This window comes from Salvelinus namaycush, chromosome 1 (genome assembly GCF_016432855.1).
Source record: "Salvelinus namaycush isolate Seneca chromosome 1, SaNama_1.0, whole genome shotgun sequence".
Taxonomy (NCBI): Eukaryota; Metazoa; Chordata; class Actinopteri; order Salmoniformes; family Salmonidae; genus Salvelinus; species Salvelinus namaycush.
The window spans coordinates 41,556,584-41,569,842 of record NC_052307.1 but is presented as its reverse complement, the minus strand read 5'-3'; the positions used below and the strand labels follow the sequence as shown (position 1 = coordinate 41,569,842).

At 41.6% G+C, this 13,259-nt stretch overlaps 1 protein-coding gene across 1 annotated transcript in view; it reads left to right on the top strand.

Moving 5' to 3' along the window:
• Positions 1-13,259, top strand: part of camk2b1 (calcium/calmodulin-dependent protein kinase (CaM kinase) II beta 1) — an 84,198-nt gene that overhangs the window by 30,663 nt on the left and 40,276 nt on the right. Inside the window, exons 3-5 of the mRNA XM_038988570.1 lie at positions 989-1,048; positions 1,880-1,934; positions 2,290-2,355. Coding sequence (XP_038844498.1) covers positions 989-1,048; positions 1,880-1,934; positions 2,290-2,355 — 181 coding nt within the window. The remainder of the gene's footprint in view (positions 1-988; positions 1,049-1,879; positions 1,935-2,289; positions 2,356-13,259) is intronic.

Sequence of the window (13,259 nt, the reverse complement as noted above, 5' to 3'; positions counted from 1 at the left end):
TTTTCATAAATCATTATTTGAATATTTTGATAACCCATTCATAAATCATTATTTGAATATTTTGATAACCCATTGTATAAAAGAGATAATGCTCTCGAAGCCGGTGTTTAGAGGATACAGTATATTGGCACATTTTTCCGCGCCTAACAACACCCGTGCCAATATGTCCTCCAAACATCGATTTTTCGGGCATTATCACTTAATTGGAACTATATCACCTTTTTTTTTCTCCACAGAACATGTTGGTATCCATTTTTTGTTTGTCCAGAGGAAACCAATCTGTCAAAATGTGCTAGCTCATGTCTAAATTCTCTTGCTTACCTAACAGCTAAATGTTTATTTTTAACTTTGTTATAATTATATTTTTGAGGCTCATGATGTTGTCATGGAAAATATTAATGTTATTTCCAACGACCAATGAGCAACTCCGCCATAAACTCATCTGCATATTGAACGTTGAGATTGCCGAAAAGCCCGTTTCTTTGGCAATGACATGGAGTGGCAAGGAGTGGAATGTTAGCTAAAAAGACTGGTACCCAGACTAGAGATTCAATCCCCTCCTGGATCAAGATTGCCCCATACATTTGTGGGGTGCACGTCCGGTAATACTGTATACCCCGGTATGGTACAGAAACGGTATGACGATTTGAACATCTGTTTACCGACAAACCCTATGTAACTTATGTAACTTTTATGATAATCTCCAACTTGCATTCCATGGCAGTTAGTCAGTCACTAGACAGTCTACATTTTGTCAACTCCACTCTGTTAGAAATATTTTTAGGTCTGGGTCCCTCCCTAGTCCAAGCAGCCAGTGGCTCTGTACTAAAGAAATGCTGACATACGAGTTGTATCCATTTGTTCTGTTACACTTATGTGCATTTGTGTATTACACCAAAATAAAGTGTAGTCAACGTATATAACTTTACATTGCATCTGTTACAGTATTCAGGTCTATGTGTGTAAGTTTTTGTTATTTCCTCCTTAGATCATCAGAAGCTAGAGAGAGAGGCCCGTATTTGTCGCCTGCTCAAGCACTCCAACATCGGTGAGTCTTTCTGTAACTAACCAATGCACCAAAGCAATGCCACCTGCCTACAGTATGCTGCAATATGCTGCTTCAATCTGCCATTATCAATCTTCAATATATCTATATCTATCTATATACATACATGTATACATATATTCTGTACTATAAAGTTTGCTGATTCAATGAATCTATCATCTATAATGAATCTATATGAATCTCTAAGCCGGCACAAAGTTTTGATATCTACGTCTTGTTTGACTATTCCACATTCAGTACCATGGCGACGGAAGGCTCAGGTTCCTGGGTCTGGCCTCGGTGCGTTTTGATTTATCCTTCCGTTGCCATGCATTATTACTGGCCAAGTATGAATAAAAGGCTTTTTAACGTTTCTACGCGTGGCGTGCGTGAGATTGCCTTGAGTTTACATTTTTGGGGAGTTTTTGCCCCCTAATGCTTTTGCAGTGTTCGCACTACCTGATTGTTCGCACTTCTTCTTGTTGCTTGTTCCAAGTCATTCTTTATCCCCCGTTTTCACAAGAACATACAGCTCTCGGACAGCTACTTTAGTATCAAAGAATACTCTTCCACTGTTTCATTGAGCCTTATACTGTACACTTTAATCCAAATGCCATGATGTGTTTGAAATCAGAAAGCTATTTGGAAAAAGGTTTTACTTGCAATGATCTTGATATGTGGTTGTCTTAGCTATTTTGGTTGACTGCACCGATTGCTGATTGATGCTCTGGATAAGAGTGTCTGCTAAATGACTAAATGTGAATGTATACAGATTTCATTTGACCCCTCCATGGCTTAGTTCTCCCTCTCTCTTTCTCTCTCTCTCTCTTTCAGTTCGTCTTCATGACAGTATATCAGAGGAAGGCTTCCACTATCTCCTGTTTGACTTGTAAGTTCTCTCTCTCTCTCCTCTCCTTTTTTACAAATGTTTTACCTCTTTACACCTCTGTCATTTGTCTATCCACTCACTAAAATCCCCCTACTCTTTTACACTACTCTCCTCTCTTATACCCTCCCTCCCTCGCTCTCTCCCATGAGATTCCGCCGGTTAACCGTACTAGTTCTAGTTTCCATGGTAACAGCTGGCACTGGGGATGAGAGGATGAGCGAGAGTAGGGTTGCCGAGGGTAACGGGAGTCCTGGTGTAGCAAGCCGGAGCGAGAGGGGCTTCAGACCAGACTGAGCGGAATGCTGATGAGCTGCTCTCTGATTGGTTAATGAGCTTGTCTCTGATTTGTTGACAGGGTGACTGGAGGGGAGCTGTTCGAGGACATCGTAGCCAGAGAGTACTACAGTGAGGCTGATGCCAGGTAAGACTGGCACACACAGTACGTGTCTCTCTCCCTCTCTCTCTTTCTTTCGTTCTTCTGCTCTCGCTCTCTCTTTTTCTCAGTTTCTCTCTTTTTTCTCTCTTTCTCTCCCTCTCTCTCTATCGCTTTCTCACTCATCTCCCTTTCTTGTTCTCCTTTCACTATCCCACTCTCCTTTTGCTTCTTCCATCCTCTTCTGCCTTGTTTCTTGTCCACACCCTGAATCTCAATACACCAGTGTTTCGAAAACCAGAGGGGCAACATCGCGAGACTTCCGGGGCCACTTGCGAAGTAGACTTAGCAGACTAGACCAGGGTTTGGGGTTTGGCAAGTCAATGGGAGAAGTAAAAAATCCGTACATAGTTGTTAATTTTCATTTTCATCAACTTTATATCAAAGGAGTGTCTTTGATTTAACGGCTTGCACATGCGCAGTTTGGGGCAACACGACCGTTAGACCCGGTGACGTGTTTCTGCACGAGTTTAGCTAGCTAACGTCGCCAAGACATCGCCTACAAGTGTGATCAGGGATTTGAGAGGCAGTTTTTCTGCCCATCTTCAAACTGTACTATCTTTGTCAGTACTTTGAAGCAGCGTCCTATTCTCAGGTCTGACTTGGTTTGATAAGGTGCAATAGAAGCACTATTATCAAATGCTCTGGGAAAGAGAAGTGGAATATCATCGCTGTCAGATACCTAGCTCTTTGAGATAAGCAATAAGGACATCGGACCAAGGGAAGGAAGCCAGTGGAGAGTATTGAGATTGACCCCGTCTGTGTCTCAGTAGCCATACTGTCTAGTCCAGTCAGATATGAGCTATAAGCATGATATGAGCTATAACAGTGAAGCTATACACACCCTGTCCTTCTGCAGCCTCTCTCTGGGCTTCCTGTATCCTCCTCTCTATCTTTTTCTCTCTTTCTCTCTTTATTTCTCCCTCTTTCATTCTCTTTCTCATTCTCTTTCACTTTATGTCACTCATTGTCTCTCCCCCTATCCCACATTCTCTCATTTTCTGTCATCTCTCTCTTCCTTTCACTGACGCAGTGTGGCCACCTCTACAGCTACCCGATCAGAGCAGTACTGTAGCACACATATACACACACACCACAGGGCAGGGTGGGGCAAGGTCACTGCCTTATCTCTCCAGTGAGTGTATTCAGCCAGTTTTTCACTCCTGATATTACAACCCACACACAATGGCTGTTTGGAGGAGGCACATCACACACATTGGTTAGTGTGTGAACTGGTAAGGGAGAGTGTGTGTGTGTGTTTGGACCTGTGTGTGAAAGTTGGGGTGTGTGTGAAACAAAGTATGTGTAAAGACAAGTGTGCATCTGTCTATGCACTGAATGTCAATGTGTGAATATGGAGATGATGAGAGTAGGTGTGTGTGTCAGTCATCCAGGTCAGCCTTGCCCCCTGTTTCCTAGGAGACCAGCGATAACTGGGCCTTTTAATTAGCTGACATAATTAGTCACACACAAAAAAAATGTATAGCTTAAAATTGTAGATGTATTTTTTCTGTCATGTACTGGAGTTGCCATGGCAAAACAAAAAAACAGGATATTAATTGTTTTCTGGCATTAGACACAAGCGAAATGTTTTCGACGTTGTTAGCTCAATGAATATGAATACACCCAAAATCAAATTGAGGCTACTTTCTGTTTTCTGTCCTTCTGAGACAAGAGTGCGATTGTGTCTCAAACTGCTGACCCAGTCACATATATGGGCAGTGTGAAGAGTGTGACTGGGGTTTCTCTGTCCTCCATAGGACCTAGTAAACAGAGAAGTCCATGGGAGGGAGAGAGGGAGAGGGAGTCAAATGGGCACGGAATGTAATCAGAAAATTCCACCTCTACTCACTGATTAAAAAGCACTTAAATGTCCCCTTACGGCCTATCTAATAACCACAGACTGTCTCCAATAAACTCACTGAGCTGATCCATAACAGAGCATTATTCCACTCTAGGGAAGCAAAATCTGCGGAGGTACTGTATTTTTTTATGTGAATTTTTTTAATTTTATAATCCTCCCTAGCCGCAACAGAATACCATTTGTATGTCACTGCGTCCAGTATGAAGGAAGTTAGAGGTAGTTTCACGAGCAAATGCTAGTTAGCAATGACTGGAAGTGTACAGGAACAGTTAGTCTGCTAGCTGTTCCTTGTTCATCCTACTCTGGGGAAGTACATACATGGCTTCATTTCCAAAATCTTGAACTATCCCTTTAATATGGAGGAAATTACAGTCATTGGAGCCAATTACATCGTTTTTCCTGTGTAGAGAATTCTTAGGTCTAAGTGCCAATTTTCGAGATGGAAAAACAGTTTGTCAACGTAAACCACCAAAACCAGATAGAAAGCATGCAGAAAAGATATTGAACTACATATATACAGTACAAGTAAAAAGTTTGGACACACCTACTCATTCAAGGGTTTTCTACATTGTAGAATAATAGTGAAGACCTCAAAACTATGAAATAACACATGTGACCGACCGGCTCAAATCGGTCTTATGTAGCATAATTTGAAATTGGATAAAATTAGAGACTCAGAGCTACTAAATGGCATATCATACACTGCATTTGAGGAACAATGGGAAAATAATTATGCTTTGAAAGTTGATAAACTTGTAAACTCACTTTTGAGAAAATGGCCTTTGAATGTTTTGGTACTACTACTGGAGAGCCCTTTGTCTACACCCATTCAGCATCATTCACATCGTCTTAAGTTTTAGCACCACCTATCTCTTTAAGAGTAGATCCGAGCGTTATGTACTAACAACAGCAGTCAAGCACCCAAGCTAACTTGCCAACTTCTTCCAGACACAAATGAGAGAACAGCTCACGGAACATTACTCGCCCTAGCAGAGCTGGTTAGGCTGTTATGTTATCCAGAGCGTTGGTGACTGCAACTGTGCTGTCAGATTGTCTGTTCGAAAAATTCAGAGCGTTTTGCGCTGAGTGCACACTGGACGCCCTGGCCGATGAGTAGGGTTGATTTGAATGTTCTGACCTCACAACGGCAGTCAAGCACCCAAGATAACTGGCTAACATTGGCTAGCTTGCTAGCTACTTCCAGACACATAATGAGAGAACACCACACTCTGACCATTTTACTCACCCTAGCAGAGCTGGTTAGGCTGTTTTCATGTTATCCAGAGCGTTGGTGACTGTAACTGTGCTGCTTGCAACAATTTAATTCAGATTTTTTGCCGATGTTTACTGACACCGGCAAATTCAACGGGTGTTGAGCGTTCATAAATGTATCAGTTATTTTGCGCTCTGGCACACTAGACCAGAGTGCTCTGAAATTGGAGTAGATGGCCAGACTGAATTTACGAACGCACCCAAAATGGTTACTTGCATAGTGTTGTCTTTTGTTAAGACATGTGGCTAGCTAGCAAGGTAAACAATGAACCATAATCCCTACTCATGACATTACTACCCTGCATGAATCTGCAGGTAGCTAACCAACCAGGTTCAATGTTCGCTAGCTAACATTAGGCTATAGCTAGCCAAACAAATAGCTCTGAGATATGAATAATAAGATCATACACGTAATGTTAGCTAGCGAGCCAGCCAGCTAACATTATCTAGCTAGCTTACAGCATACTTTAACGTAAATGAAACCACTTTGTCAATATTAGAAACGTGTAATATCTGAAAATGTAGCTAGCTAGACTATCTTACCCGTCCGTATACATCATTCATGGATGGACGCGTCTCCTGTCGGATGCCATGGTTGCCCTTAGTTTGAAGATGAAATCCAGAGAAAGGGGTTTTCTCCATCTCCTTAGCTATCGTACTCAAATTCCACTGATTTCAAAACTCGGTCCTCCAGAAAGTGGAGAGCAACACTTGCAGTTTTACTACACGATAAAAAATAAAAGCTGCGTTAAACAGTTTTACCTAGACATACTGACCAGCTCAAATAGACAGACGCATGCTATATGGCAGACAAACACAAACTTATCTCTCAGCATTTCCAGCCCACTCATTATCTCAGCCAATCATGGCTTTTTCTGTGGCTTAACCAACTAGGCTTGTAATTTAATTTTTTTATTCGTATTTACAGGTGGTATATAAGTTTGTTATTTAAGGCACATGAAAGTTCACATGTAAAAAAAAAAAGAAAAAAAAAGTTTACTTTCAAACCCGTGATATAGTGACCCGTGATATACGCCTAGTTTCCTGAAACGGGTCACATTATGGAGTCATGTAGTAACCAAAAAAGTGTTAAACAAATCGAAATATATTTCATATTTGAGATTCTTCAAAGTAGCCACCGTTTGCCTTGATGACAGCTTTGCACACTCTTGGCATTCTACAATGTAGAAAATAGTAAAAAATAAAGAAAAACTCTTGAATGAGTAGGTGTGTCCAAACTTTTCACTGGTATTATATATATTTTATTTTTATACCATCTTTGAGAATCAACAATCAAATAAAAGCTAGACCGTCAGGGAGAATCTGCTTTACAACAGCAACATGTTCTTTACGCTGCCAAGATACCTTTCTAGCTAATAGACCAAGTTAGAGTTTACACTTCCTCTTCATATTAATTGGGAGGTCAAAATAATGACTGGCAACCAGTTACTTCTACTTGCCAGTATCATTCACCTGATGATGATCAGACAAGACGTGATTTCTTTTTTGGGGGGGGGGGTCGCTAACATGATGGGGGTTCCTGGGTCGCCTGTTTGTTCCTGTGCGAGAACATTTTGAAATCCCCTGGTATAAACTACTTTATAAACTGGGTGGTTCGAGCCCTCAATGCTGATTTGGCTGATAGCCATGGTATATCAGACCGTATACCACGGGTATGACAAAACGTTTATTTTTACTGCTCTAATTACATTGGTAACCAGTTTATCATAGCAATAAGGCACATTGGGGGTTTGTGATATATGGCCAATATACCACGGCTAAGGGCTGTATCCAGGCAATCCACGTTGCGTCATGCGTAAGAACAGCCCTTAGCTGTGGTATATTGGTACAGATACCTCCAACTTAAGTACTTAAGTGCTTGCCATGTCCACGTATGTGTCTGTGTGTCTGTGTGTCTGTGTGTCTGTGTGTCTGTGTGTGTGTGTGTGTGTGTGTGTGTGTGTGTGTGTGTGTGTGTGTGTGTGTGTGTGTGTGTGTGTGTGTGTGTGTGTGTGTGTGTGTGTGTGTCCTCCCACTCAGTATCCATCCTGCAGGCTGTCTTCCTGTTCTGCTATTAGTCACATTATATCCTGCACATTTAACTCCTTCACCACACACACACACACACACACACACACACACACACACACACACACACACACACACACACACACACACACACACACACACACACACACACGAGTGGTAAGGCACATTAACCCCTTCACTGCGCAATTTTTTCCATCCACTTGTTGGTTGAAATAACAGTTACACATCAATCCACTGCTCTCCTCTATCTCTCTCTTTCTCATTTTCTGTTCTCTGCCTTGTTCACTTTCTCATGTCAGTCTCTTACTCTCCCTATCTCTCCCTCCTCTCTTGCCCTCTATCATCTCTTATTCCCTCTTTTCTCAAGCTGTTTCCCTCCTTTTCTCGCTGCTCTCCTCCCGTTCTCTCTCCTCCCTCTCTTCTCTTTCTCTATGTTGTAAGCACATCTGGCTGTGCTGTTGTTGGTAGTCTTGTGTCTCATCATGTTGAAAACGGTTTTGTCTCCTCACCCCTCACTGCATTCATCCACTTCATCTCCTCCTCCCATCTCTCTCCATCTCCCCTCTCCTCTTCCTATCTCTCTCTCCATCTCCACCTGCCCTCCCTACTCTTCCTCTACCCTTCTGGCTCCAACATATCTGCCATCTCTCCTACTCCATTTCTCTGTTCTATCCATCAAATGTGCATTCTTTTTTCACTCTTCAATATTCCGTCCATACTGTTCAATATTCCGTCCTCACTGTTTTTCTTGCTTTTCAAAATCATGTTCACCTGCCAATATTTTTCACCTGTCCACATTTCTCCTCCACCCTCCCATCCTCTCTTCTTCCACCTTGCCTCCCTCCATCTCTCCCTCTCCTCCATCTCTCCTTCTCCGCCTCTCTGTTTTGTCTTCACAGTCACTGTATCACTCAGATTCTAGACAGTGTTCATCACATTCACCAACATGACATAGTGCACAGGGACCTGAAGGTCAGTATGTGTAGAGACCAGCTGCACTCCTCTTCCTCCCCCCGTCCTCTGCCCGACATCTCCACCCCCTGCACCTCTGCCTGCACCCTCGCCTCCTCCGTCTCAGTCTCCCTGTCCGTTCGTGTGTTTTTCTGCCAGTCGTTCAGTCTGTCTGTTGCTCTGTTGCGTCTCGATGTGCTTGTTTATTTTAGTCTAAGGTTCCTGCATTAGCCTTTCTATGTTGCTCTTGTTGCACTGACTGTCTGACTTCCCCCTCCGTCCTCCGTCCTCCGTCCTCCTCCCGAAACATTTGACCCCTCATCCCTCGCCCCCCTCCAACCCCCTCAACCCGGGACCCCCACCAGTGCACTTGCCCAGCTTCTCAGGCTTCAGCGACTGTTTCTCACTCCCGAGGATGCGTCCCAAACCGCACCGCCTGAAAAACAGCCACCATTCACCTTTTACCTTTTACCAATAATGCTTTTATTTGCTGTATACTTTGGAAGTATTGGAATTAGGCCGAGACGGTATCTCAATAGCAATGGCGAACTTGATCAAATGTCTTGTTGGCAGAATGTTTTCTTTTGCAGTGACATTTTGTTGTATTAGAAAGTTTCCGAAAGACAAAAAAAATCTATTGCAAATTATTGTGGACCTGTAAACAGATTGTTTGAATTCTATAATGTTTTGTGTTTACTTTTAACCTAACCTAAATATGCTGCACTGCCCGGGAAATCGGAAACATTGTCTACTCTTTTACTACAGTAGTCTACACACTTCAATGCAAATTATCAACTGTCTGTTCACCTGTTAAATTCTACTGTGTTATAAACTGTGCTCCCTTTCTAATACATGGAGCATTAACTTGAAATTATTATAGCTTATCAATAGGCCCAATTAAATGACAGATGCGCATGGAAATCTGTTGTAATAAGTTATTCTGCAATGGTTATGATATATGTATTTTTTACAAATGAAACATTGTCTACTCGAGAAATTTGACGTTGCAATATTCAGAGAGAGCCTACAAACGTTAATGGAAAAGGTTCTACTGTTAAACTGCGCTTCGGGATCGGATCGCATAGAGCAAAATACTTGAAATAGCTCCTCTATTTACTTCTGTGAAGTGGGTCCAATTAAATGAGAAAAGGGACGAATGGAAACCTAACTTGTTGTAGGTCTGGTAGGCTATTTCAGAAGTATGAACCATATCACAGTCAGAAAAGGTGAGGAATTTATTCCATGATCATGGAAATGAAATAAATAATAGGAAATAGATGACTATTTAGAATTATTTTCCAATGCAAAGATAAAATAAATAGATTTTTGTTTTTCTCACTAATGGCAAATTATTACATCTTATTATATTTAGCTATCATTTTTTTTTGTATGAATAAGAGTGTCAACATATATTTCCCATTTGCACAAGGCTACTTCTAGGCTAGTTTTGCCTTCTTGCAATGCAATATTTCAACTAGTAGAAACTGTGCGTACGCATGGTCTGAAGTTTGCGGGAGGATAAGCACATTCTCACGTCAAGTTCAGTTTTTATAAATGCCAACTTTTGCATGAAAACTGGCACACGTATGTTTAGGCACATATTTTGTGCATATGCAGCGTTTATAAATGAGGCCCCAGGTCTCTAAACCCTTCCCTTGTTCACTCTGATCTTCCTCGATTCCTCTTCTCTTCCCCTACTCCTTCTCTCTTCTGCCCCTCCTCCTCCCCCTCCCCTCATCCCCCCCCCCTACGTTAAGTCGTTGTTTTTGTCCAACGAACCCCTTTTTTGAATCGCAGGGACGAGAGATCTTTTTCACTTTAGTTTAGGCTAACACAGGGTTACAGATGATAAAAAATGATTTCACATAAAAAAAAGTGGTGTGTGATCGAAACAATATTTTATTTATTTTTTATTTAACCTTTATTTAACTAGGCAAGTTAGTTAAGAACAAATTCTTATTTACAATGACGGCCTACCAAAAGGCAAAAGGCCTCCTGCGGGGACGGGGACTGGATTAAAAATAAAAATATATAAATATAGGCTCAAAACACACATCACCACAAGAGAGACAACACAGCACACATAAAGATAGACCTAAGACAACAACATAGCAAGGCAGCAACACACGACAACACAGCATGGTAGAAACACAACATGACAACAACATGTAGCAACACAACATGGTAACAGCACAAAACATGGTACAAACATTATTGGGCACACACAACAGCACAAAGGGCAGGACGGTAGAGACAACAATACATCACGCAAAGCAGCCACAACTGTCAGTAAGAGTGTCCATGATTGAGTCTTTGAATGAAGAGATTGAGATAAAACTGTCCAGTTTGAGTGTTTGTTGCAGCTCGTTCCAGTCGCTAGCTGCAGCGAACTGAAAAGACGAGCGACCAAGGGATGTGTGTGCTTTGGGGACCTTTAACAGAATGTGACTGGCAGAACGGGTGTTGTATGTGGAGGATGTTATTTACTGTACTCATATGTTATATACTGTACTCTACAGTGTCATATATAACGTCAAATATATTGTCTTGGAGTGAGACAGAGATGTACAGTTGAAGTCGGAAGTTTACATACACCTTAGCCAAATACATTTAAACTCAGTTTTTCACAATTCCTGACATTTAATCCTAGTAAAAATTCCCTGTCTTAGGTCAGTTAGGATCACCACTTTATTTTAAGAATGTGAAATGTCAGAATAATAGTAGAGAGAATGATTTATTTCAGCTTTTATTTGTTTCATCACATTCCCAGTGGGTCAGAAGTTTACATACACTCAATTAGTATTTGGTAGCATTGTCTTTAAATTGTTCAATTGTCAAACGTTTCGGGTAGCCTTCCACAAGCTTCCCACAATAAGTTGGGTGGATTTTGGCCCATTCCTCCTGACAGAGCTGGTGTAACTGAGTCAGGTTTGTAGGCCTCCTTGCTCGCACCAACTTTTTCAGTTTTGCCCACAAATTTTCTCTGGGATTGAGGTCAGGGCTTTGTGATGGCCACTCCAATACCTTGACTTTGTTGTCCTTAAGCCATTTTGCCACAACTTTGGAAGTATGCTTGGGGTCATTGTCCATTTGGAAGACCCATTTGTGACCAAGCTTTAACTTCCTGACTGGTGTCTTGAGATGTTGCTTCAATATATCCACATCATTTTCCTCCCTCATGATGCCATCTATTTTGTGAAGTGCACCAGTCCCTCCTGCAGCAAAGCACCCCCACAACATGATGCTGCCACCCTCGTGCTTCACGGTTGGGATGGTGTTCTTTGGCTTGCAAGCCTCCCCCTTTTTACTCCAAACATAACGATGGTCATTTTGGCCAAACTGTTCTATTTTTGTTTCATCAGACCAGAGGACATTTCTCCAAAAAGTACGATCTTTGTCCCCATGTGCAGTTGCAAACCGTAGTCTGGCTTTTTTATGGCGGTTTTGGAGCAGTGGCTTCTTCTTTGCTGAGCGGCCTTTCAGGTTATGTCGATATAGGACTCGTTTTACTGTGGATATAGATACTTTTGTACCTGTTTCCTCCAGCATCTTCACAAAGTCCTTTGCTGTTGTTCTGGGATTGATTTGCACTGTATGACGGCTGTGTGGTCCCATGGTGTTTATACTTGCGTAGTATTGTTTGTACAGATGAACGTGGTACCTTCAGGCATTTGTAAATTGCTCCCAGGGATGAACCAGACTTGTGGAGGTCTACAATTTTTTTTCTGAGGTCTTGGCTGATTTATTTAGATTTTCCCATGATGTCAAGCAAAGAGGCACTGAGTTTGAAGGTAGGCCTTGAAATGCATCCACAGGTAAACCTCCAATTGACTCAAATTATGTCAATTAGCCTATCAGAAGCTTTTAAAGCCATGACATCATTTGCTGGAATTTTCCAAGCTGTTTAAAGGCACAGTCAACTTAGTGTGTGTAAACTTCTGACCCACTGGAATTGTGATACAGTGAATTATAAGTGAAATAATCTGTCTGTAAACAATTGTTGGAAAAATTACTTGTGTCATGCACAAAGTAGATGTCCTAACCGACTTGCCAAAACTATAGTTTGTTAACAAGAAATTTGTGGAGCGGTTGAAAAACAAGTTTTAATTACTCCAACCTAAGTGTATGGTAACTTCCGACTTCAACTGTAGGTAGATATCTTTGTCTATGTGCATAGATACACACACACCCCTCCCCCCTACACTCGCATTAACATCTGCTAAACACGTGTATGTGACCAAATAAAATTAGATTTGACACACACACTGTGCTGCCTGCGGATGTGACCTCGCTAGTGTTTATTCATTTGGTGAAGACTAGGGATCGTAATATATAGCCCTGAACTTTACTGCCAGGCCGGTCCAAGCCGGAGTCAATCAGCTAGCTAGCTCACACCAAGACACTCCCATAATATCATCTCTCTCCTTCCCTCTCTCTCTTTCTCAAACTCTATTTCTCCCTTGTTTAAGCTCTAATATTCCTCTCTCTTTTTGCTCTCTTCTTCTCCTCTTCTTTCTTTCTCTCTCCTCTCTCTCTTTCTCTCTCTCTCTCACTTGGTGTCATTATATCTCATAGACAGTATATGATTTCTTAACTGCATACTGAAAAGTCAATATTCTATGTACTGTATATTTTAGACACAAATAATGATTTACTGCAGTCTATTTCAACACACATCTTCTGCAGATGTCACTGCTAGATAAGTATATTGCATCAATAGATTGAAATAACTACACACTGCAGATCGTTTAACTTA